This window comes from Kogia breviceps, chromosome 2, assembly GCF_026419965.1.
Source record: "Kogia breviceps isolate mKogBre1 chromosome 2, mKogBre1 haplotype 1, whole genome shotgun sequence".
NCBI lineage: Eukaryota > Metazoa > Chordata > Mammalia > Artiodactyla > Physeteridae > Kogia > Kogia breviceps.
The window spans coordinates 95589883-95614942 of NC_081311.1; the positions used below are offsets into that span (position 1 = coordinate 95589883).

Below are 25060 nucleotides of genomic sequence, written 5' to 3' on the forward strand. Positions count from 1 at the left end.
AGGCCCCGCGGGGAGGGAGGGTGGCCACGGACCCCGCATCATCCTCAGGGTGGGCGGGCCAGTGCTGAGCAGGACCACATAGGCCCCGTCGCCAGCAGGCAGGACCTGCCCGCCGGCCAGGAGATCCCAGCAGGTGCCCCAGGACGGGGCACAGACCAGCCCCAGTGCCTTCCCCGTCCTTCCCATCTTTCACAATCAGGGGACCTGGGGACTTGCAGACAAAGTTGCGTCTGCTGGGGCTGGAGATGCCAGAGTGAGTGGCCGTAGAAATAGGGCCTCGTTCCAGAGGAAGCTGGGTCAGTGTTGATCTTCCTGAGCTTGGGATGGATGTGGAAATAAGAGCCCACAGGTAGAACCATCAACCTGGTGGCGGAGTGGTGATCTGGCCTGTTTCCCAACTGGACTGGAAGGCTCTGAAGCTGCCCGTTTCTGCACTCAGGCCACACAGCCGGGCGGCTGGCTTCATCCCCACTGATAGCGTCTGGCCGCCCGAGGGCTGTGGGCAAAGGGTTCTGAGGCCCTGGCCGGGCTCTGTGCACTGGGACACCTTGGTCAGTTAGCGCTGCCACCCTGGGTGTGGAGGGAGGGATGGTGGGGGGAGCGTGAGTTTGTCTTCTCTGCCAGGGCGGTAGCACCCTCCAGAAACCTGCTGCATCATTATGAAGCCTTGAAACCGGCCTCCGAAGGAAGTTACATTTCTGTCCCATGTTTGTTTCCTCTTCCTGCTGTAAAAGAATTACCCAAAGTTGAGTGGCTCAGTGCTACATACTGTCTTTTAATGCTGGAGGTCAGAAGTCTGAACCGGGTCTCACTGGGCTAGAGTCGGGGCGTCAAGGAGGGCTGAATTCCTTTCTGGAGGCCCCAGGGGAGAATCTCTCTTCCCTTGCCCTTTCCGGCTTCTGGAGGCCTCCGCATTCCTTGGCCTGTGGCCCCTCCTCTGTCCTCAGAGCTGGAGCGGGTGGAGCCCCTCTCACACGCATCACCCTGACTCCCCGGCTCTCCCCTCCTCCACTTTTAAGCCCCCGTGACCGCACTGGGCCCACGGGGATGATCCAGGCTCAGGCTCGTCTTCCTATTTTAATCTCACATTGTTGGCCATCTTAATCCTGTCTGCAGCCTTGCCCTCTTCTGCCCTGGAAGGTAACACCCTCCCAGGCTCTGGGTATTAAGACGTGGCCACCTTTGGGGAGCATTAGTCTGCCGGCCCCATCCACCGGTGCCTCTGGTCTTGGGTCTGCTCAGGGGTCCAGGGTGACTCTGGCTCACCCTGGACAGCTCCCAGGAAGCGCGGCGGGTGGTCTCTGCCCGTCCTGCAGTCCCACCCGCTCCCTGTCACGCACAGACCAGGTCCAGGGTTCCACCGGCCGTCTCTGCCCTCAGGTGGTGGGTGCGTCTAGTGCCATGATACTGCTCTGGGAATGGGCGCCGGGCCGGGCAGTAGGAACGGTCTGCGCCAGGGATGCCCAGCCCTCCCCATGGCTCCCGTGAGCTTCCCCTCCTACAGCTCGAGGTGGAAGCTCAGGAGTGAGGGCTCTGCCCAGCTCCTCAGCCACACACCAGGCGTTCCTGGGGGAGTGGGGCCGGAAGCTGCCTTACCATCTCCCGCAGGGGGGTAGGAGCCTCTGTTACCCGAAACGGGCTCCCCAGAATGCCTGAGGTGGCCTGGCCAGCCCCCCCGCCCCACCACCAGCAGCAGTTCAGACAGGTGTGCACTGGTGCCAGGCACAGCCCAGCCGAACCGCCCATCACTCTCCCGTCTCAGGTCACCCTGGTTACCAGGAAGCCCTGGCTTCTCGGAGCCCTGCGCAGGACTCCATGCGGGTGTCTGGGCCGCTCCCTGCCCCGCCGGCTCCCCTCAGGCTGCCCTCTACAGGCAGGCTCGGCCATGCTTGGCCAGTAATGCTTCTGGGCCGGGAAGAAGGGCCTCCTTTCTGGGACAGGAGGACAGGAGGACGGAGGTGGAGCAGGGAAACCAGATGATGTGGGTCCGGCTGCCGCACGCCCAGCTCTCCCACTGGACACCGGATCTGTCACTCACGTCCCCATAGGACCCCCAGCCAACCTCCCTCCCTCCAGCCTGGGCATCCCCCTGAGGGCTATTTCCTAAAATCTCCTGAGCTGGCAGTCAAAAGCTGCAGCCTGAGGTAGGTGCCCGCCGGGATCGAGCTTGAGGATGAATTTTTCTCCCTGACTGCCCGCTGCGTGTGGTCCACTGCCTGCAGAGTAAAGCGCTCAGTTCTGGGCCCTGCGGAGTCTTGATATCTGACCCCGACCGCCAGGCCCTGAACTCAGGAGGGGAGAGTTCCAGTGGTCAGGATGGTCCCCGTCAGCTGGGCCTGCTGGGATGGAAGCCCGGAGCGTGGCTGTAGTCCTAGGACTTGGGGGCAAGGAGGCCCCCAAGTGGCCAAGATGGCCTGTGAGTGTAGACCGAGCCCCGGCCAGCAGCTCCTAGCTCATCTGCTTCCTGCCACTCTCCACGGGGAACCCACGGAAGGCTCTCGAGGGCTCCTCTCCATTCGCAAGTGGCCACTGGTAAAGCTCTGCTCCAAGCATTTCTGCATGAGCAGCTGAGCTGACCCTGTAGGGTCCCCGTAGGACCCTGTAGCAGGCTCTGAGCTCCCTCGGGGTGGGGAAGGGTTCCGGGCAGGAGGACCATGTGTCGGATGCCTGGGAGGTGAGAGAGGTGCTTTCTTGTCCGTGAGATCCTGCTTGGGCTTCTGGGTGAGGTGGGGAGTGTGCTGGCCTTGGTGGGGGGGGCACTGCTCAGCCCTGGATCTCCCCCCGACAGCTGCCTCTGCCTGCTTTGAACTCATTGGACCCCTGTGCTCTGCACTTACAGCCAAAGGGAGCTGACCGGAAGCAGAAAACTGACCGAGAGAAGATGGAGAAAAGAACGGCCCAAGAGAAGGAGAAGTACCAGCCGTCCTATGAGACCACCATCCTCTCCGAGGTGAGCTGACCAGAGCCTTCTGCCAGGGGCGGTGAGGGTTGGTTTAGATCCTTGGAAAAGTGCCCATTTGGGGTGAATGCTTCTTCCGAGAGTGCCCGTTAAATCGTGGTGTGTTCCTTTGTCTGGAGCTGCTTTCATTTAAGGCCCGGTGGCCAGGGAAGTGTTTCACAAGTACCTTCTAGCTCTCTGCTGCCATTTGCGCATTTCAAAATTAGGTTATTTTTATTTTAGATTTTTGGAATTGCTAATATACTCATGTGGTCCAAATTCAAAAGGTATAAGAGCATCTCCATCAGAAAATATCCTTCCCAGCACTGTCTGGCCTCCGTTTCTCTCCCCGGGACAGCAGGCGACCCTGGCTCCTTGTGTATCTGGCCCAGCGTTCTCTGCAGATGAAGCCAGTTCATCATACACGTTTGCCCCCTGCGCGCTTTTTCCCCCGACAGTACACACACACACTGTTCTGTGGTTGGCTGTCTTTATGTCATGGCCTCTCTTGGAGTCTGTTTCCTGTCTGTTCATAAAGAGCTTTCTAGTTCTTTATCCAGCTGTGTAGCTTTCGTTGTCTGCGTGGCCCTTCGGTGGACAGTGGCTTATTTCCAGGCTCTTGCCATTTCACACAGGGTACCGTGAACTCCTTGTGCGAGTGTAGTTCTGCACGTGGAAAGAATGTCTGCAGCGTCTGTTCTCGGAGGGGGATTGCTGTGTCAGAGATTGTAAATAACTCTCGTTCTTTGCTGTTTGAGTGGATACTGGGGTGCGTTTCCTCTCAGCCCTGCCACCGACCCCAGCCTGCTCCAGCCATCCTTCCGTCCAGGCTACCTCTGAGATGCTTCGTACCACAGGTCCCTTTTCTTCCTGTCACGGGTCACTGCTGCTGTTGACCTCTTTGTTTTTGTTTTTTTGCGGTACGCGGGCCTCTCACTGCTGTGACCTCTCCCATTGGGAGCACAGGCTCCAGACGCGCAGGCTCAGCGGCCATGGCTCATGGGCCCGGCCGCTCTGCAGCATGTGGGATCTTCCCGGACCGGGGCACGAACCCGCATCCCCTGCATCGGCAGGCGGACTCTCAACCACTATGCCACCAGGGAAGCCCTGCTGCTGCCTCTTTTACTGGGCTCTGTTCTTGATTTTAACAACTCTTCCCCGCTGTGTCCTGCCATCGGGTCAGTTAATAGGTGTTGGGTTCGTCCGCTGAATAATCTGACTTACTCAGGAGGCCCTCCGTGGATGCCTCAGGTCCAGTGCTGGCCATGGTGGGGTTAAGTCTGGGTTAAGGATGAGGCCCAGGCACAGGGTGGCTAAGAGGCCTCTGTGTGTGTGTGTGTGTGTGTGTGTGTGTGTGTGTGTGTGTGTGTGTGTGTGTGTGTGTGTGTGTGTGAGACAAGCCATACACCAAAGGGTATGTGTAGCAGGACAGCAAGGATGATGCTGATTCTGTGGCGCAGACAGATGCTTGCTGGCTTTTCGTAGGATCAAGGCTGACGGTGGCCGTAGAGCCCTGGCCCAGGGAGTCCTGCCCCCTCGCAGCAGGGCAGAGCCAGCTCTGCAGTGTGTGGGGCCGAGCTCTGACCCTCAGCCCCTCCCAGGCCTGGTGTGTGCTGGTGACGCACCCCGTGACCCTTCTCCTCCCCCCCCCCCCTCGCCCCTGCCTCTCCCCTGACTTCCCTGCTGGAGGACAGGTCCCCTGGGGTGCTCCAGGCAACGTCCCAGCCCCTGCCCCAGGCCAGGTGTTGAAATCCGCACCTGGCCTGTGACCTTGGGAGCTGCCGATCCCCTCTGGTCTGCTCATCAGCCTTCCTGCTCCCCTCCCGCCCCCCACCCGGGGCTGCAGGATTCGGCACCAACACATTCCAGGCCTCACTCGTAACAGAGTTAAATATTGACCCACCCTGTGGTCGGGTGGGTGATAGTAAATCTCAGGAATGCTTCCGACTGGCCGTGTCCAAAGCGGTGTCGTCACAGGGAAGGGAAGCAGGGAATGCTTGGTGCGCGGGCTACCCCTTGCTGCCCCCAACCAGGCAGCGCCCGACGTCTCTGCTTTCCTTGGGGGATTCTCGTTTGAGCTTCCGCACGAGAAGTTCCTGGAGTTCAGGGGTCACAGCTTTCGTGTTGCTGCGTCTCCCTGGTCTGCAAGCAGGGGAGCTCCTGAAATGTAGTAAATGCGCGAAGACTTGGGTTGGAAGGGGGCTGCTCCTGGTCAGTGTGGAGACGCCTCGTCTGTCCCCCTCAGCGGAGGCCCGTTGGGAGATTCTGATACTGAGCTTCACTGGTGCTTTTCCGTTGGCACTGGTCTGTGGCCCCGTGCTCCCTTTTTCGTGCATTTGCTCCCATTTGTCTGCACTGGGAAGAGCCACCTGTGGGCAACTGGTCTGTCTTGCTTTTTAGTCTCTTTTCTTGTGGACCCAGGAATCAAGGGCCCGATGAGGTCTCCCTCTTTGCTTTGACTCCCTGGAAGCTCAGGCAGACACGTGTCATGCTTTGCTTGTTCTGGGGACTGTCTCTTCTCTGTCCTGTCTGGTTTCTTTGGTGTGGCTCTAGCAGCGTGCCCGTCCCTGAGCGCTGGGTCAGTGTGGGCTGGGTGTGGGAGGATTGTGGTTTGGCACCGAGTGGCCCGGCCGGGACCACTGCTGCCCTGTGCTCTCTCCCCGCAGTGTTCCCCGTGGCCCGACGTGGTTTACCAGGTGAACAGTGCCTCGTCCCCAAGCTACAACGGCTCTCCGAACAGCTTCGGCCTTGGTGAAGGGTACGTGCACCCCCTCTCCCTTTGCGGTCCCTGGGGTGACCACGGGTGTGGGCTCCTTTCCTCACTTTCCTCCCTGGGTCTCTGCTCCTTTTGCAGCCCGGCATCGATTTGGGTTTCAGGGCGGCTGACTGGTGTTACTTTCACAACCATTTTTAGCACCACGTGTACAGGTTTTTGTGCTTGAACACGCCTCTAGAAAGGCTGTCTGCTAGGGCAGCCGAGCACCAAGCGTCCACTCCCTCCCCCGGTTAAAGTGGGCTGGGCTGCGGGGGTCCTGGGCCAGCCCCCCGAGGTAGCCTGCCTGGTGCCTCCCAGGAGAAAGCCCACCTCCTGGACATCGGGGGCCTCAGGAGGCAGACCTCTGGACCCTGCAACGGCTGGAGGGGCTTCATTTTTTCGGCGGCGCCAGGCGGCCTGCAGGAACTTCGTTCCCGACTAGGGATCAAACCCACACCCCCTGCGGTGGAAGTGCGGAGTCCTAAGCCCCGGAGCACCAGGGAGGTCCCCGGAGGGGCTTCTTAGATCTTTCCGCACCCTCGTGCATGGTCACTAGGCAGTGGAACTCAGCCCAGGACCCTCCCTGCCCCTGGGGTCAGGGCCGGCAGCACAGAAACGGCCTCACTGCTGGTCACCCAGCCCTGCAGAGGCACAGGCGGTGCTGACTCCGAGGTGACAGGGCCGCAGGGACCAGCGGGCAGCTGTCCCACCTGTCCCAGGGCCACGGCATCACTGTGATGGCTCTGCCTATCCTGTTCGTGGGGGCAGGGCGATGCAGGGAGGGTGCCAGGCGGGTTTAACAGGTGAGGGTAGAACATGCAGAACGGAGCCCATGCGTGCTAGACAGATAACTACTGATGGGCAAGCGAGACGTGAACTTCATTTGCAAGGTGAGGACAGTCCTCCTTGAGAGGGGGCGCAAGGAAGGGCTGTCGTATTTAGATTCAGGCAGACCTAGTCGTAGATCGGCACCTTTCAGGGGGCAAGTTCCTTAACCTCCTGCAGCTCCGGTTTCCTCACTACCGGGGGAGCGTGAATTCCACGCAGGGTCAGGGGAACATGTATAAAGTCCCTGGCACCCCCTAGACCCTGAGGACGTGCATCTGTAGTGACCGATGACTGGTCTAGGGGTCGTCCCCTCAGGGGTCTGTTTCTTTCTCATTGTGGTAAAATACACAAAATGTAAAATTTACCCTTTTAACATGTTTTAAGTGGCGAGGTCAGTAATATTAAGTCCGTTCAAGTTGTACCATCACCACTGTCCATCTGGAAGGGTCGTCTCTCAGTGTGTCTTTCTCTTGACATAAAAACCCAGGCGTTCAGGTCTCTGCCTCCCTTTGGGGAAAAACGTGACAGTGGTTTTCTCGTGGCGGATGCCAAACTGTGGGTGCCTGTTCGCTGCAGAATAATTCCCCGAGGGACTCCTCTGCCCTCTCCTGGCTGTGGCTGGCCCTTCGCTGGCCCAGCACTGAGTCCCTGTGAGGCGTGTGTCCCGATCTGCTTGGTCAGCCTGCCTTTCCCTCGCGCTGGGGCTCGCGGTGGGGACCACAGCCTCTGGCCAAGACAAGCCCCGGAGCCTTAGCTGAGGGACGAGGGTGTGTAGTTAACCAGAACCCCCATCCACCCCGGAGGCTTTGTTAGGGCTTTCCAGGGATGGAGCAGGTCTGCATTTTTCTCGAGGACCCATCTCACTTCACATGAGCCCCAGAGCAGAGGGAAGCGAAGGGCGGGCCGGCAAGGAGCATCCTCAGCCAGGAAGGAACACCCTCACCGCTCACCGCCGCTCTTCTTCCTTTCAGCAACAGCTCCCCGACCCACCCGGCGGAGGCCCTGCCCGTGGGCAGTGACGTAAGTGTCTGCGGCTGGGCGCTGGCGGCCTGTCCCCCTGCAGACCGAGCACGCCCTCAAGGCCTGTCCTCTCTGCCCGCAGCACCTGCTTCCCTCGGCCTCCATGCAGGACGCCCAGCAGTGGCTCCACCGCAACAGATTCTCCCAGTTCTGCCGGCTCTTCGCCAGCTTCTCGGGTGAGCGTCTCTGAATGGTGCTCAGAACCCGCGAGGATCTCGGAACGCTCAGCACGTCGTGCCCTTGGCTCTCCAGGGGCCGCGGTCTGTCCTGGGGATCCAGAGGCGTGTGGTCGCTTGTGTGTTTTGGCCCTGGCCCGAGGGCTCGTGGGCGGTCCTGCCCCTGAGGGGTGCAGCCGAGCGCGGCTTTGCTGGAGGACCGTCTGGGAGCCTCTTCAAGTTGCCCCTCGCCCGCAGTGTGGGCTCCGCTTCGCCCAGAAGAGCCCCTTAGCCAGCAGGCCAGAGCACACTCAGCAAGCCTCACGGCCCTTTCCTCGCAAACGCTGCTCCTCGCGCTGCCTCCAGAGCCGTGACCCGGGAGATGGTGGTACAGCCCCCCGCGAGAAGGGAGAGCCGCTCTTCCTTCTCTAAAGGCTTTTCAAGCCCTTGCTGGTGGTCCCATCAGACAGCAGCCCTGAGCCGGGGGCACTGGGGGACAGGGTAACAGCCATGAACCTTGCTCCCCGGCAGTCGGCCCAGAGTGACAGAGAGTCAAGTGTTTGCCGAAACCAGAAGACTGGCCCTCAGGGACGTCTGTGGCAGCGGAAGGGAACCAACCAGCACCCCATCCGTGGTCTTTGAGCTCAGCTTTTCTTTTTCTTTTTTCTTTTTTTTTTTTTGGCTGCGCTGCACGCCTTGCGGGATCTTAGTTCCCCAGCCAGGGATTGAACCTGGGGCCCCCGCGATGAGAGCGCCGAGTCCTAACCCTGAACTGCCAGGGAAGTCCCTGAGCTCAGCTTTTCTGAGTGTGTTCTTTGTGCTGCGGGTAGACAGTACCAGGGCAGTCAGGCAGGGACCCTGTCCCCGGGCAGCTCTATGAGTCAGCACAGAGGTGTAAACCACCCATCTCAACACGCCGTGTCCCTTCCAGGGTGGGCAGGCTTGGTGGAGGGACTTGGGCCAGCCTGGGTGGGAGGAGGGGCTGGTGTAGGCCGTGCCGAGGAGGCGTCCTCGAGCAAAGCCTGGAAAGGCAAGGCACGAGCCAGGTGGGTGTGGGAGGATGAGCTGTCCAAGTGGAGGGCAGGTGCAAGGTGGGGCCTGCCTGGTGTGGCTACGGCACGGAGGGCCCCGGTGATAGGGCTGAGTGGGCCGGGCGGCAGGTGAGGTCAGAGAGGCGCCCAGGGGCCCTCCTGGAGAGTGCAAGGAGTTTGGCTTTTATTCCCCATGGAAGGGGAGCCAGTGTACCTGCAGTATTGCACCTAAAAACTGTGTCTTGACTGTGGCAGGAAACGGGGGCGAATGCTGTGGCTCTAGACCACGTAGCTGTTGTGAAGTTTTCCGCAGAAAGCTGATGGCGTCCTTGTGCCTTGCGGAGTCCACCTGGGCGCAAGGCTCTAGGGGACTCCTCGGGCTTCGAGGAAGGGACTCGTCCTCATCCACATACCAGGACGCAAAATAGACAGTTACTCATGATCGCCTCAAACTGGGAGCACCCCCAAAGCCCATCGGCAGAGAGGGCGTACAGGAACTGTGCTTTATTCGTGCCGTGAATACTACCTAAAAGTGGGCATGAATGATCCATAGCTACATGCAGCACGAATGAGCCCTTAAACGGAACTTGGAGGGAGAGCCAGACCTAGAAAAGAGCTTACTGTTCAGTTCCATTCACACAGGTGCTAACAGCCAAGCGAAACTCCTCTGCATGTGAGAAGTGGGGAGAGCAGTTCCCCAGAGGTGAGGGTGGGGGAGGTGGGTGGCCTGTGGGATGCTGGGAATGTCCTGCCTCTTGACCTGGGCTCTGGGTGCACGGGTGGCCGGGCGCATGCAGAACGGCAGCGTCCGGGGAGCTGTGAGCTTTCGTCTCCAGACAGGTGCACACGTAATCAACACTGATAAGATATGTCACTGGCAGTGATGCCAATAAAAGGTCCAGAGGGAGGGCCAGGCAGCCACAGGCAGTGAGGGCTTCTGACTTCTGCAAATGCCCATGGGTTCCGCTGACCTTGTGAAGCCAGTTGTTGAGCTTCTGACATCTCTGGGGCTGTGATCTCCTGACGTTGTTTAGCTCTTGCTGTTTCTCCCTGTGGGACGCCTGTATCCCCTGAGGGTGAGGCTCGCTCGGCCCTCCCCCTGGGTCTGCAGGTGCAGCCCTTCCCCCGCACCCCGGGTCACAGGAGGCCCCGTGTACCTGCCCAGGTGCTGACCTGCTGAAGATGTCCCGCGATGATCTGGTCCAGATCTGCGGCCCTGCAGATGGGATCCGGCTCTTTAACGCCATCAAAGGCAGGTGGGTGTTGGTGCCCACGGGGGGGTGGGTGGGCAGGCGTGGATGGTGTGGTCTAAATAGGCACAACGTGGACAGCGCAGTTTTCACTCTGGGTTTGAATCCCGCATCTGCCTCTTAGGAACTTGGCACCTGGGCCGGACCCTTAAGCCCCGTGAGCCTCAGTTTCCTCATCTGTAGAAGGGGAGGGTGGTCCTGGCTCCGTCATAGGTGTGTGAGGATGAAATGAGCTCAGAATGAGCCAGAGAGAGCGCTTGCTTGGACTATCACCCTGGAAAACCTCCTGTGTTGAGACTGGTGCCCTGGGCGGAGCCCCCTCTGGGCTGCAGGACCGGGAGGGGATCGTCCATCCCCCGTCCCCAGCAAGCCTGTGCGAAGCTGTTAAGGTCCTTCCAGACGGGGTTCTGTCCCCGACAGCTCCTCGATGAAAGGCACTCTGTACCCCCTTCTTTCTTTCCCCTTAAGTCCCTCCTACTGCTCTTTCCACCCTGTGTTCTGGAACTTTCTGGAACAACAGCGCTTGGTCCCTCATACCTGCTGTTTATTTCCTTTCCTCCTGCCAGGAACGTGAGGCCGAAGATGACCATTTACGTCTGCCAGGAGCTGGAGCAGAGCCGCATGCCCCTGCAGCAGAAGCGGGACGGCGGCGGGGACCCCAATCTGTGTGGTGGGTTGTGGGGTGCGCCCCCCACCCCGGGCCAGATAGAGGGCGGCAGAGTAACGGGAAGAGACACAAGAAGGAGAGGCGGCACGAGTCCACGGCTGAGGACTCCTGCCCTGATCCGCCTTTCATGCAGGAGGAGTTCTTGTTGTACTTCGTCCTGGGGCTGAAATGTTAAGGGTGGGTGTCGCCTCCCAGAATGGCTGGTCCAGGTTACCGATGTTCCACCTGGGGAAGCAGGGCTGGAGAGGACATGTGTCCCCTTAACGCCACTCAGCTGCTCACGGTAGAACTGGGCGTCAGGCTTTCTGGCTCCCCGGCTGGTGACGAGTGACGGCTGTATTCCCAGGAGCGTGTCCTCCTGTGTGTTCTCCCAGCTGGACGAGACTTTCCCATTTGAGTCGGTCGCTAAACAGGGGGGTCTCGCAGCGCCTCTGGGGTCCATGGCTCTTTGGGGTTTTGGCAGTTTTCAGCGTCTTGCTTCTGAGCGTTGTGAGTGCCGAGTCTGATGAGCTGCCCGGCTCCACCTGCGGGCTCTGGACCCTGCATCGTCTGCAGAGAGAGCCCCCTGTACCTCTCTGCGGGCCCCTCCAGATCAGCAAGGATGCCCAAGACCCTGGGCTAAGGGAGTTCCATTTTCTTCCCCTAGCAGGAACTGCTCATGCTTCGCTGTGGGGGAAACTGAGGCACAGCGGCTGCCCCGAGATGCCAGTGCTGTGAGTGGCAGAGCCACAGTCTGAATCTCCGGGCCCTGGCAGCTGGCGTCCGGGCCTCAGGACATTTCTGCGAATGTCCAGGTCCTCCCGCCGCGGTCAGTCTGTGGAGGACAGAGCTCAAGTCTCGTGGTTTCCTGCACACGTGGCGAGGGCAGGCGCCCAGCCCACACCCCCAGCCTCGGAGGTGTGGAGAGCGCCGAGGTCTGGCTTCTAGCAGTGGCAGCGTTGGAGTTTGAACCTAGGCTGGCCCGCTCGAGGGCCTCTCGTTTCCCCACGCGGCCCCCAATGAGAGGAGTTCTGAGCAGTGGGTGACTGACCGTCCGCTGGCTCTGGGCAGTGCTGGTCCCCCCCACCCCCCGCCACGTTCCTCCAGGGACAGGAAAGGCCAGAGACAAAAGGTTACAGCCAGAGGGCCGCACTGCAATCCTTCTGGCTCTTTTCTGCCAGCAGTCCAAGAGTAAAATGAGAAAAAGTGGAACTGGCCCTGAAAAGTTGGGGGGAAAAGTTCAATGAGAATCCTGTTATAAAAAGGAATCTTACAACAGAGGCCCCGGCATTAGTTTGGGAAGGAAGGTTACACAGCGACCACATTCTCTGAACAGGGTCTGGGTGTGGGTCATCCTATTTGAAATCCTGGGAAGGCGAGTCTCTTGTGTGGCTGGAACCCCATGGGCTCTGCCACCCCTTCAAAGGGAGCCACCGTGCGTGCGTGCGTGTGTGCGTGTGCGTGCATGCGTGCTTTTAGCACACCAGGCCGCCGATCAGATTTGTTGAACCAAGGGTTCCTTCCTTAGTTGAGCAGGGAGTTTCAGTACCTCTTGTTTCATCCAGCTGTGTTTTACTTTTTAAGGGACTTGAAGTTCCTGGGCATCGCTTCTTCCCCCCCAGGTCACCCACAGGGTTTGCTCCTCCCCGCCTCAGGGTCCCTGTTATCTCAACTGTCTGGTGATACTCCTGGTGCCCCCACCCCACCTTTGGGGTCTCAGTGCTCCAGCTGACTATTGTTTGTGCCATGGAGAAGGGTAAGGACAGACCCTTTCTCTTCTGCCGTCAGGTAGCAATTATCTTACGTCTCACTCTTGGCCACAGGGAGCTGTCCAGTAACCCCTTTAACCAGTGGAAGGGAAGGAATACAGACAGAGGATTTTCTCCTCCACAGCAGGCCACACCTCAGAGTCACCAGAAGCTTCTAAGAAATGCAGATTTCGGCAATTCCCCGGCAGTCCAGGGGTTAGGACTCTGGGGCTTTCACTGCCATGGCCCCGGGTTCAATCCCGGTCGGGAACTAAGATTCCCGCAAGCTGTGGGCCACGGCCCCACCCCCAATTTTTTTTTTAATGCAGATTTCGGCCAGCTGTTCCCCCTCCAGCCTCCATCCCTAGATGGGCATCTTTGGTCCAGGGTGGATCCAGGGATTCTCCATTTTACACAAGTCCCCCAAGAGAGAATGAAACAGGAATCCAGAACGGAGCCTGGCATCTTGTCAACTGGCGCTGGGCCGAGAGGGAGCCTTGCGGCTTCCAGATGTGGGCCCAGTACAGCCAGATCCCGCGAGTCCATCTGGGTGTGGACATTCTTACAAGCACGTTACTGGTTTGGGGGGGTCGGGGGAGAGGCGGGCTCCTTTGAAGGCAGCCGCTTGTCCTATAGAAGGCCCTGTCCCCTGCCCCGCAGTGTACCACGCCATCTTCCTGGAGGAGCTGACCACCTTGGAGCTGACCGAGAAGATCGCCAACCTGTACAGCATCTCCCCGCAGCACATCCATCGGGTGTACCGGCAGGGCCCCACCGGCATCCACGTGGTGGTCAGCAACGAGGTGAGCGCTGCAGCCCCGCCACCCCAAGGAGCTGGGCCCGGGGCTACGCGCTGAAGCCGCAGACCCACACCCGAAATGTGCCCTGCGGGCCTTGGGGGTGACCTTAGGCTGAGGATGGCAAACCGGGTTCATCTGCCTACAGCCCGCTCTCAGCCGCAGGGGCTGCCCGGGGAGCCGGGAGAGAGGGGTCTGGGGCCACGACCACGGGCTCTGAACCGCTGTCGCCTCTCCATCGGGAACCCCGCCCTTGGCCAGGTGCCCTGCTCGCACCCCTGCCTCGGGGCGCTTACAGTCAGAGCTGTGAGGACTCAGACGCAGGTGCTCACCCAGGGCAGGGGCGGGGGCTGGGAGGGGGCAGGCCCGGGAGAGGTGACACGGGCTGGGTTGATGATGAAGAGGCCGGGGCTCTCAGGGAACAGAGGCGTCCTCTGCTGAATGGTGAAGGTGCCACAGCCTTCCAGGCTCTGTCTCTGGCCACACAGGCCTCTGCAGGGCATAAGCGGCCCCTAACAGAGGACACAGGTACAGAACACGGCCCCCTGGTGACCGTGCCCTCGAGTTGTCAGACCCCACTGCTGGCTCCAGAGGGAGTTATCAAACGGGCTTGATGACGTGTTTCAGGCGTTTCTGCGTGTTGTAGAGCAAAAGCTTTTAAGCTTGTCTTATCCTGGACCCCTTCTCTTAATAAGTAATAATAATAATGAGCGCCAGTGTTCCATCAGCGCTTACTGTGTCCCGGCAGCTGTTCTAAGTGACTCATTTAATCCTGGGAGGCAGGTGCTGTCATGAGCCCATTTCACAGATAGGAAACAGGCACAGAGAGGCTGCGTAATGGCCCCAGGGTGCACAGCTCGTAAGAGTTTGGGCTGTGGTGGGAAGGCTGGTGGCCCAGCAGCAGAGCCTGAGCATCGAGCCCACAGACTCTCCAATCACCCCTGAAATGAGGCATTTACACAGAACTATGCTGATAGGAGCAGAGGTGAAACCCTGAGCCCCCAGCCCAGCCCCCAGCAGACCCTCCACCCACCCTGGGAACTCTGCAAGCCTCAGCAGAGGATGATGGAGGGAACGGTACAGGAAGGGGGGCTGGGAAAGCAGGGAAGTTGTGGGCTTCGGAATTGGACCCATGTCCCCACCTGGACTGGCTCCTCGTAGCCGGGTGACCTTGGGCAAACCTACTTAACGACTTTGAGCCTCAGTTTCCATGTCTGCAAAACGGGGATAATTCTATCCATCAAGCAGGCTGTAGTAAGGATAAAATAGTGTCAGGTACCGGCAGATGCTAAATTAGCCAGGCACTTGTTTTGGGAAACAAGTGATGGAGAGATCCATAAATTTGACAGCATACAACATGTAAGGCTTCTAATGGTCTGTATATTTCATAAATCATCATCATTAGGAGCAATTCTGTTGTCACTTATCATAATTGCCCGAGCCCCCTACGTGGGAGTCCTCCGTTTCATGGGGGTTTCATCTTGGCGGTGGGCAAGGTGGTGTTTTCCTTCCTTTTTTTTTAAAAAAAATATTTATTTATTTTATTTTTTGGCCACGGCGTGTGTTAGTTGTGGCACTTGGGATCGCTGAGGCGTGCGGGATCTTTCCTTGTGGCGCGCGGGCTTCTCTAGTTGTGGCATGCGGGCTTTCTCTCTCCAGCTGTGGCGTGCGGGGTTAGTTGCCCTGCGGCATGTGGGATCTTAGTTCCCCGACCAGGGATCAAACCTGCGTCCCCTGCATTGGAAGGCAGATTCCTTACCACTGGACCACCAGGGAAGCCCCTTCTGTCCTTTTTAATTAAAAAGTAATTCACAATTCGTCCAAGTCAGGCAATACAAGCAGAAGGCAAGTGTGAAAGGCCCTTATCTTCCCCACTCTCTTTTCCTCGCAGAGTTAGATTAGGTTTGATGTAATCCTGCCAGATAATTTTTTATGCGTGTGTCCATTGCATGCCTGAGTGTGTGTAGGTGTGGGCTTTTAAAAACACACAACCAGGATCCATTTGAACAAAGGGCCGTTGATCTGCAACTTGCTATTGTTGTCACCAGTTCAGAATTCCTTCCACATCATTACAATCGCGTCTAAGGTGGCTGTTTTTTGGCCCCCTACTCACAGATAAAGCACATGAAACCCGGAGTTGCTGGCCTGAGCAAGTCCTGTAGAATAGCCAGGAGGCGTATAAAACGCCCTGAACAGCAGGCAGTAGTGACGACATGGAAAACACGTCAGTTTGCATCTCACAAATGCATTTCTGGCGTGAAGAGAAAAACCAAGAATGCTCAGAGCCCTCGCAATTTCACAGGTCCCTGAAGGGGTTCCTTCCCCCAGCTTGCCCTGTCCTCCCCCCAGAGCAGGCAGTTAAGCCAGTGAAGCAGAGAACAGAGCTCAAACGCCACCTCGGCTAAGTAGGTGATTCTTATTCCCCTGAAGTCTCCTTGCCTCTTAACCCCGAATCAGTTGGAAACCTTTGGTTCTTAATGGCCCGGAGCGCTGGAGGTGGCCTGGCCAGCCGTGCAGCCGGCCCCTGGGGTGCAAGGGCACTTCATTAAACAAGGCAGTTACTGATTAAGCCGTGTGCGCCCCGCTTCAGGTTTGGCACGCCCCGGCAGTGGGGTTGCCAAGAGTCCCTGAGGGAGCAGGCCGGCAGCATGGCGTAAATGTACTTCATGCATCATTAGGGCCTGGGGGAGGGGCAGGGGTCGACAGGTGGATAGATTTGCGGGATCTGGGGCAATCATCCAGAGGGGGGCAGTAAGATGTGGGTTGAACTTTTCACTTAGAAAGGGGTTTTGCTGTCCCATTGGCTAGTATGTGTGTTGTGGGTGTGTTTGGGTAGATGTGTACATTTTTCACATTGTTTAAAGGTGTATTGTGAAATACAGCATACATATTTAGCATAGAGGAAGCTCATTTGTAGAGTTTAAAGAATAACTAAAGCGCTCGATACCTGCGCTCAGGTTAGTGCGGTGTTCGTTAGAACCCCCTTTGTGGGCTAATTTCATATTCCCCTCCAGTGCTGGTTTGAATTTTATATTGATCATTCCCTGCTTCTTCTTCAATACATTCTTTAATTTCGCCTTTTTTTAAACTTCACAGAAGTGGGATAGGAGTGCCTTCTTCAGGGACTTACGGTTTGTGATTCATGCATGTTGAGGGGCACTGGAGGTCACCGGCCCTGTCGAGCAGCCGGGTGTGATTAGGTCCTAGTTTGTTCTTGCTGCTTCTACTACTGTTGGGTGACGTGAGGGCTGTTTCTAGCTTTCCCTCACAGAGATAGCACTGCTCTCAGCACCCTTAGGTGTGTTTTGTGTGTGTATGTGCAGGAGCTTACCTAGGGCACCTGCCTGCAGGAGAGATGTGTGTGGTCATCTGTGCTGCGTCCTGTGAACAGCTGTAGAAAGCAGTCATTTGGATGAACGCCCCCCCAGAAGAGGATGCCCATTTCCATTGCTCTGCATCCTGGTTATATATATATTTTTATCATCGAAACAGCCTCATTTTACAGACAGTGCCTGGAGACAGGAAGTTGCCTTATCTAAGGTCACGGGGCTGTTGATCAAAATGAGAGAGCTCCAGAGAGGGGGCTGGTGAGTAATCAGAAGCTTCCTGCCGCATTTGTAGACGCAGGGAGTGGACTTCTGTTTATAGTTGGTCCTCCAAGGACTCTGATATGCAGAGCCTACTAATCACGAGGGTTTCTTTAAAGCATTTCTTTCTTAATTGAAAGATGGTTGATTTACAATGTCGTGTTGGTTTCAGGTGTACGGCAAAGTGATTCAGTATATGTGTATATGCATATATGTATTCTTTTTTTAGATTCGTTTCCCTCATAGGTTGTTACAAGATATTGAATATAGTTCCCTAAAAAAAAAAACTAAAGTGTAAAGCACTTTAGTTTTTTTATCTGGTGCTGTTTTACACACACCCGCTCCTGTAATGTGTCCTTACAGGGATTGGAAAACCCAGTTGGTCACTAGGAAAAAGCAAAATGAAAGCAAATCAGGAACTACTTAGTCTTGTATTAAACGTTTACATCTTCATTCCCTTCCAGGCTTCTTTCCATCCTTTACATTCAGTTTTTTGTTACTCGAAACTGTAATTGCTTTGTCCATCTACTCTGTATCACGTTCCTCCGTGAGAGCTAAACGTAAGCGTCTTCCTGCGCTTGTGTAAACGCGGAGGCGCCTGTCATTTCTGATGCTGCAAGCAGCTGGGCTCTGTGTCGCTGAGACTTTTCAGTCTCTGAACTCGTTGTTGAAGGGACATGATCTCTCTTTTGCCTTTCAGATGGTGCAGAATTTCCAAGATGAATCCTGTTTCATCCTCAGTACCTTAAAAGGTAAAGCCCCCTCCTCCTCGCCTTTTCTTGTTTAATTAAAGGATGTTGGCTGCGCTCCCCCCGGGTTGACGGAGTAGCGGGGAGAGCAGGCTGGTGAGTGGGGCCTGCATGCCGTGGGCCCTCGAGAGAGAGTGTTACCTGGGAACATCCTCTGGGAAAAAGAAAGACACACTTCCCGGGAAGCCTAGCCTCGGAAACATGAGAAGTGGTGCAGCTGGCACCAAGGTCACTTCGAAAGGGAAATCCTGGCCAGACAGTATGTGCTTCACGACCCCCGTGCCAGCGAGAAGTACTGTAAGTCCTCTACGTACGAACCTTCAAGTTGCGAACTTTCAAAGATGCGAGCGTGTGTTCACCTGCCCGGTCACGTAAGTTAGTTCACGTGTCTGGCGTACACTGTCACATGCACGCATCCTCTACAAGTGGTTGTGCTTTTGTGTACTTTACTGTACAGTACCGTATAGAGTACAGTAGTACAGTATCTTTATTTTGAGCCCAGGATGTCCGGAAGCAAGTGTAGAAACAGTACTATAGAGCTGATTGTGTTAGTTGGGTACCTAGGCCAACTTTGTTGGACGTACGCACAAATTGGACTTACGAACGCGCTCTTGGATTGGAACTCGTTCATGTGTAGGGGACTTACAGTAAGATGCATTTGAATGTTTCTAAAGGGTGGGTCTCTGGGCAGAGCAGGCGTGGAAAACAGCAGCTGAGTCTGCAGGCCGTGTGGATTGGGGACACGGAGGGCCCACCTGAGGAAGGGGTCTGAGAAGGAACTCACATGCCAGGGAAAAGTGGGAGACCAGCTGTGACCCCCTGTAGGGCTGGGGCAGGTGTGTGTGTGTAGTTAGGCGGGAATGAAAGCCCCCTGACCGGGCCATAGACCCTGGGCTGTGGCCCTGGACCCTCCGCACTGTTCCCTGGATCTAGCCACTGACTGCCTTCGGAGGCCGGAGCACCGCCACGCCCAAAGCCTCCTTGGACACATAGGCCCTTCAGTCCTCAGGCTGAGGTGGAAAAGCCCGCTGTCAAAAAGAAACTCAGCAAGGCAGCCGTGAAGGTGTGCGTTGAGATCTCTGCTTTTGTCAGCTTGCTTTTTTCTGCACAGTCTTATTTGGGTGGCCTCTGCCAGCGTCCACGGCAGGGTGTCTCCTGGTACCCTAACCCCATGGCCCCCGGATGCCACAGCGCCCCGCCTTTCTTCCTGTAAAACGCCATGTTTGTGTCTTGCAGCCGAGAGCAATGACGGCTACCATGTCGTCCTGAAATGTGGCCTCTGAACAGAGACGAGCAGGCAGCCACCTCCTGCCTTCAGCCCCGTGGACCCCCTTGGATGTAGAAAGCGCACCCTGGGAAGCTGCGGCGAGGAGGGGCCTGGCCCAGCCCGTGAAAGCCACAGACCAACCACTAGCCAAGACCCTCGGAGGCCATGTCTCTGGCGGGCAGAAAGCCTCGCCCTCCTCCTAGCCCCAGCTTCGGAGCGGTTCCTTGTTCTTGCCAGCCCTGCCATTCTGAAGAGGCCGGCGGTGGGGCATCTCCTCTGATGTCCCCCTAATTGGAGGCCAGCTCACCGGGTACCTGGGTGCCACCTGTACTGGTCCCTGCCTTCGCCCTCTTCTCTGGTAACTGGCTCGGTGATGGGGCTGCTGACGAAATGGGGGTTGGCGACTGTTCTCCTGTCTTCATGTCGGTTTCCCGTCTCAGTGACCCGGGTGAGCATCCGTCTTTCCTGTTACTGGGTGGATTGATGGGATTTGGGTTTATTCTGTGTCTCTGCTTCACTCACGTTACCTTGATTCTAAAGGTCTGCTGCTCGGAGCCCAGAGGTGGGCTCGCATCTCTTCACTGCCGGGCCAGACACACCACGGGGCCACACAGACCTAGTTCCAAGGCCCTTGGGAGGGACAGGGGGAGGCTAGAAAGACTAATTTTAGGCACATTCTCATGAATATAAAAGGGAAGATAACCAAATGATTTCTCTTGAGCTCCTTCGGTATAATTTTATTTCCTAAGCAATCATGGGTAAAGGAGGACTAGGAAATGAGCATTCCGTTGTAGGATCACATGACCTTGACTCTCCCGACACCAGGCCCTCGTGGATAGACTCACCAAATCCCATTTAGACAAGACCTCCAAACTTGCCAAGCTTCCTAGAGACATTGTATCTTCTGGGAGGGCTCCCCTTTAAATGTTTCTCTTTTTTCATTTGTCGAGGGTGTGTTTGGGGCATTTCACCTGCACTGGAGTGGTTGGATCACCTTTCTCAGTGGCCTAACTTGGGGGAAATTTGAATATCAGTAACCAGTAGACTCAGGAATTAGTCTTTGTCTCTGTTTTCTGGGACCCACTGATCTGTACTGGGCCCAGGCTTCAACTCTTTGCTCATGTAAGTTCAACTTACAAAGCATGGTGAGCGCTGTGACCAACTGAGTAGGACTTGCCAGCTTTTTAAGTGGAGCTTTGGGGGAATATAGAGTTGATCAGAATGCACAGACCTTGTTTTACAGATGGAGAAACCAAAGCCCAGAGGGGCAAAGCCACCTGCCTGATAGCGCATAGTGATAGAGTAATGACATAAACTTGTCATCTGAACCAGGACACTTCTGAGAGTGAAAGGGGCTCTAGCAATAACTGCGTTGGGACGACAGGTGTGGTGTCCTACGGTGTAAGGACAAGCTTCTGGTTCCCTCTGCTTTTTGGGGGTGGGGGGAGGAGGGGCACATAACAGCTTTACTGAGATATGATTCACATACTGTACAATTTACCCGTTTATAGTGTACAATTCTATGATTTTTTTAGTCAATTCACAGAACCACCACATCAATTTTAGAACATTTTCATCATCCCTAAAAGAAACCCTGTACCCTTGGCAAGTACTCTCCTATTTTCCTTACAATTCCTCTAGTCCTAGGCAACCACAAATCTTCTTTCTGTATAGGTTGACCTATTCTAGACATTTCACATCTGTCAAATCATACAATATGTGGTCTTTAGTGACTAGCTGTTTTTTCACTTAACGTAGTGTTTTCTAGGGTCATCCATATTGAACATATATCAGTACTGCCGTCCTTTTTATAGCTTAATAATATTTCATTCTACGGCTATACCATATTTGTTCATCCATCCATCATTTGATGGATATTTGAGTTGTTTCTACCTTGGGGCTATTATGAATAATGCTGCTATGAACATATTTGTATACGGTTTGGTGTACACCTATGTTTTCTTTTAGGAATATACATATGAGTGGAATTGCTGGGTCATATAGTAACTCTATGTTTAATAACTTTTTGAGGAACTGCCAGACTGTTTTCCAAAGCAGCTGCGTCATTTTACATTCCCATCAGCAGTGTATGAGGCTTCTAGTTTCTCTACATACTGATCAACACTTGCTAGTATGTGTCATTTTGATTATAACATCCCGGTGGGTGTGACGTGCTGTGGTTTCGATTTGCATTTCTCTGATAGCTAATGACGTTGAGCATTTCTTCATGTGCTTACTGGCCATTCGTACATCTTCTTTGGAGAAATGTCTATTCACCTCCTTTGCCTATTTTCAGTTGGCTTATTTTTCTTTTTGAGTTGTATGAGTTTTTTGTATATTCTAGATGCAGGTCCTTGATCAGATGTATGAGGTGTCAAAACGTTCTCCACTTCTGTGGGTTGCCTTCACTTTCTTATGCTGACCTTTGAAGGGCAAAAGTTTTTAATTTTGTTGATGTCTAAGACACCTATTTTTTCTCTTGTTGCTTATACTTTCAGTGTCCTATGTAAGAAACTGTCGCCTAATCCAGGGTCAAGAAGATTTATGCTTATGTTTTCTTCTAAGAATTTTGATAGTTTTAGCTCTCCAATAGTCTTTGATTAATTTTGAGTTAATTTTTAAATATGGTGTGAGGTAGGGGTCCAACTTCATTCTTTTGCATGTAGGTATCCAGCTGTCCCAGCACCAGTTGTTGAAAAGACTATTGGAATCCCCATAGAATTGCCTTCATACCGTTGCTAACGGCCCCTGATTCTTACTGGATCTTTTTTTCTGTGACATGGGGCTGTCATCAGGAAGCTCACCTTTTTTTTTTTTTTTAAACTCAGCCCACATCTGGCTCCCCCATTTTTACACCTGACTTGCTATTCTCTTCTTGCTGTCTCCCCCTTTCCCTGTCTCAACAGTACTGGGTCACGTCACTCTCTGATGTTCTGCAACCCTTCTGGGTGCGTAGCTCCACACGTCAGTTCTAGAGGATCAAGACCAGTCATTTCCTTTTTTGAGGAGACAGAGTCGCACAGAAGTGGAATAACTTGCTCAAGGTCCCCCAGATCCAGGACTAGACTGTTGATCTTGTGACTGCTGACCTTTCAAGGTGTCTGCCATTCACTAGATCCAAGAGATCCCGCTACCTAGACCCAAGTGATGGCAGGCTAAAATCTTAATTCTAAAAATGTGGTAGGCTACTATTTTTATTTCTTCATTCCAGATGAGGGTCTAATCAAGATCTGGTACCTTAAGTTTGCTGTAGGTAGAGTCTTCTGTTCTCTAGAATACACACTGCATCTGCTCTGCTTATCTTCTCCTAGTGGTTATAGTTCAATCTTGTAGCTTACAGAGAAGTAGAAAATAATAAATATAAAAAAAGAATACACATAGTCATTTGGTACCAAAATGTTTTCGCCGCCCAAATCAGCAGCTCGTGCCTTCCACACGGGTCAGCTGAGCTAGCTGTAGGTTTTGGAGTTTTGTTTCTGTTTTGCTTATTTTATTAAAGTACAGAAAAGCTGTAGCCCTTCCCACTCCTGTCCACTGTCTTTCTTGTGAGCTCCGAGTCTAGAGTCTGGGCCTGCTGGACAGGCAGCCCCTCCCAGAACTGTCCCCTCTGCCCCCACGTATTCTAGGCTGTGGCAACACATTTTAAAAGGGATCCGCAGAGGGACAAAAGAGACACCGTGCGCTCGGGCCACCGTCTCGGGTCGCCTGAAGCTGGGTGCTTTATTCTCAGACCATCACGTTTCTTTGCTGGGCCAGGTGTCTGTTTGCAAGGCTGTGAAGAGCCTTCTCCCGCTTACCTACCGAGTTGCACCTTTATAATGAGGACACGGGCTTTTGAGTGGGGGAGGGCTGATGGGCCTTTGGAAAGGCAGGATGGGGGAGGGGGGTCGAAATCTTGGTTTGGGGTCCTAAGCGAAGGTCAGATGTTGCCCTGGTGACCTTCCGCCCCAGGGCCTCTTGGGAAGAGCTGTGAGCCTAGAGGGGCCTTTCCTGGGAGCCCGGTGGAGCTGCCTGAACAGTGTGTCACCAGTTTCCAAGTCCAGAGTGGCTTCAGTGGTGGGCTGAGTAAGTTAAGGTCTGAAAATCATTAACGAGTTGACAAGGAGAATGGAAAAGCCTCTTTTGCTGCTGTCACTGGGGCAAAAGAAGGCAGCCCCCAGGCTCTCAGAGAAGATGGAAAAGCAGGTGACCAAGAGCCAGGGGTCCTGGGTCCCCAGACCCTCACTTGGCTTCTGCTTCTCTGGTCTCGCCTCCTCCCTGGAAGGCCTCTGGGGTCGTGGCTGGCTCAGTCCTCGGTGAGTCTGAGGGAGCAAGGCTTTCCGTCTTTGCCGCCATCAGAATCTTACTGTGGGCAGGTGGCATGCGTGTGTGTATTTCCTGGTGGTACTTGGCACCTCACATGCTCCCACCTGGGCTGGTGCCTGCACCTGAAGTTTTGCACACGTTCCAGCATGAGGCATGGCATCTTAGCTGTGTCTTTAAGAATCCAGCCTAGCTCACAACCGGGTTGACTTGACTCCATCAGCGCTCTTAAGAGTCGCTACCAGCTGTTCCCTGCAACCCGAGGCTGGATTCCATTGGCTGGCTATGTGTCTACATTATAGGTGCGTGGTTACAGCTGCTCTCTTTAGATCTTATGTGTTGCTCCTGGTTCAGACTCTGTTGACGAAGCTGGTTAGGGCACAGTTGCCCTAATCGAGGGGAAAGGCCCACCCTAAGTCCCGCTTATCTGGGGAGGGGAGCAGTGCTGGCAGCTGACATCTGACCAGGACCCCAAAAGCAAGGCCCGTGGAGTTGGTCTTCCTTGAAGCTGCCTCAGGTACCCTATGTCCCCTCGGGCTGTGTATCCCGTGTGTGACATCATCAGTCAGGCTGGCCAATAGGAAATGCTTGTACACCCTGTCTGGTCACCTCCCAGCCCTCCCCGCTCTGTCCTGTGGGGACAGGGCAGTGAGGTGCTGGGCAGCCGCACCCCCTGGCCCCCGGTCTCCTTCCCAGTGGCATCCTGAGAGCTCCTTGCAGCCTCCGCCCAGCTCTCTAGAGCTCCCTGCAAAGGCTTCTCCTGGGCTTTCTCTGTTCTTCTGCTCCCTTGGGGAACGGCGGTTCCCCCCCCCCCCACATCATGTAGGGGCCCTTCTAGCGGCAGTGTCCCCAAGAAGTAGCTCTGAGAGGTGGCTTTGCTGTTCTGCGCAGGGCAGCTGGTGGGGTGAGGTGGGGAGCGGCGGGCACTGCTTAGTCTGGGGCTGAGCCGCCTTGCCCTCCAGGCCGCCAAACCAGCCCCCTCTGAAGAGGGAGTGTGTCAGCCTGTCCTGTGCCCTTCATCCTGGGGAGCTCTGAGGGTGGCCTGCAGGGAGCTAGCAGGGACCAGGGAAGCCTTTTATCATGGAAGGTTCGCAGTCCTTTCTCAAAGGCAGAAGAATATACTTAACCCTGGTTCCCCGTCACCCAGCCTCTGCAGCGGTCACCCTACACCCACTCATCAGGAGCTTGAATGCATCTCCCCGCTGGGTTTCGTGGTCTCTTTGATGACATTGAACGTTGAACCCGGTGAAGTGAAAGGCATCCTGTACCCCTCCCCTGTTCCATTCCCATTAGTATACCTGTATTACCAAAAAATGTACTCAGTGATTATATTTCGAATTTCATCATCAAAAAGTTATGGAAATTTGTTTTCTCTTATACTGACATAATATTGATTTACCTCCTCTTAGCCTTTAAAGCCCCGAATAAGTCCCATCCAGCCCTTTGCAGAAAAACTGCCCACTGCTGAGTTTTAGACCTCTGTTACTCTTGCCCCTGGATTATGTGGAAGAAAATCCTAGAAAATAAGGACTTTTGAAAATAGTAAAAAAAAAAAAAAAAAAAAAAAAAAAAAGTTATTTTGTGTGGAGCTTTGCAGCAGGAGTCATTCAGCTGAGCAGTCTTTGAACCCCTGCTGCCTGTTGGGCATGCGGCCCCCTCCCCCCGGCCGGCTCTGTCCCAGCCGCTCAGGAACCAGAGCCCTGCTGGACCCTTGGATCCCCAGGGCAGGGTGCTGGGGGTTGGTGTCCCGAGGGCCAGGTGTGGGGAGGGACCTCTACTGGCCCCGAGCCGCGGTGGGTGGCGGCCTCCTGACTTACGTCACTGGGACTTTCCTGTCCTGGGAGGTGCAGCCTGACCTTCACCTCCATGGTGCCTTGAGGACCTCTCAGCTCCACGGGGTCCCGCCAATCCCTCCGCACGTGTCTGCTCCTCTTCCTCTGGTGAGGGCCCTGCTTGCGGCAGCCTCAGCTTGCTGGCGCAGAGGGTT

General features: G+C 55.4%; 1 protein-coding gene across 2 annotated transcripts in view; it reads left to right on the forward strand.

Moving 5' to 3' along the window:
- The window catches only part of TFCP2L1 (transcription factor CP2 like 1), a 63802-nt gene extending 39186 nt beyond the window's left edge, over window positions 1-24616 (forward strand). The window contains exons 8-16 of one of the 2 annotated variants that reach the window (XM_059055388.2): window positions 2840-2950; window positions 5605-5696; window positions 7493-7541; window positions 7624-7717; window positions 9893-9983; window positions 10544-10647; window positions 13032-13174; window positions 17456-17507; window positions 18741-24616. In XM_059055388.2, the coding sequence (XP_058911371.1) occupies window positions 2840-2950; window positions 5605-5696; window positions 7493-7541; window positions 7624-7717; window positions 9893-9983; window positions 10544-10647; window positions 13032-13174; window positions 17456-17507; window positions 18741-18787 (783 nt within the window). In that variant the 3' untranslated portion in view covers window positions 18788-24616. The remainder of the gene's footprint in view (window positions 1-2839; window positions 2951-5604; window positions 5697-7492; window positions 7542-7623; window positions 7718-9892; window positions 9984-10543; window positions 10648-13031; window positions 13175-17455; window positions 17508-18740) is intronic. The other variant, XM_059055390.2, reaches the window with a different exon arrangement.
- The last annotated feature ends 444 nt before the right edge of the window (window positions 24617-25060 follow it).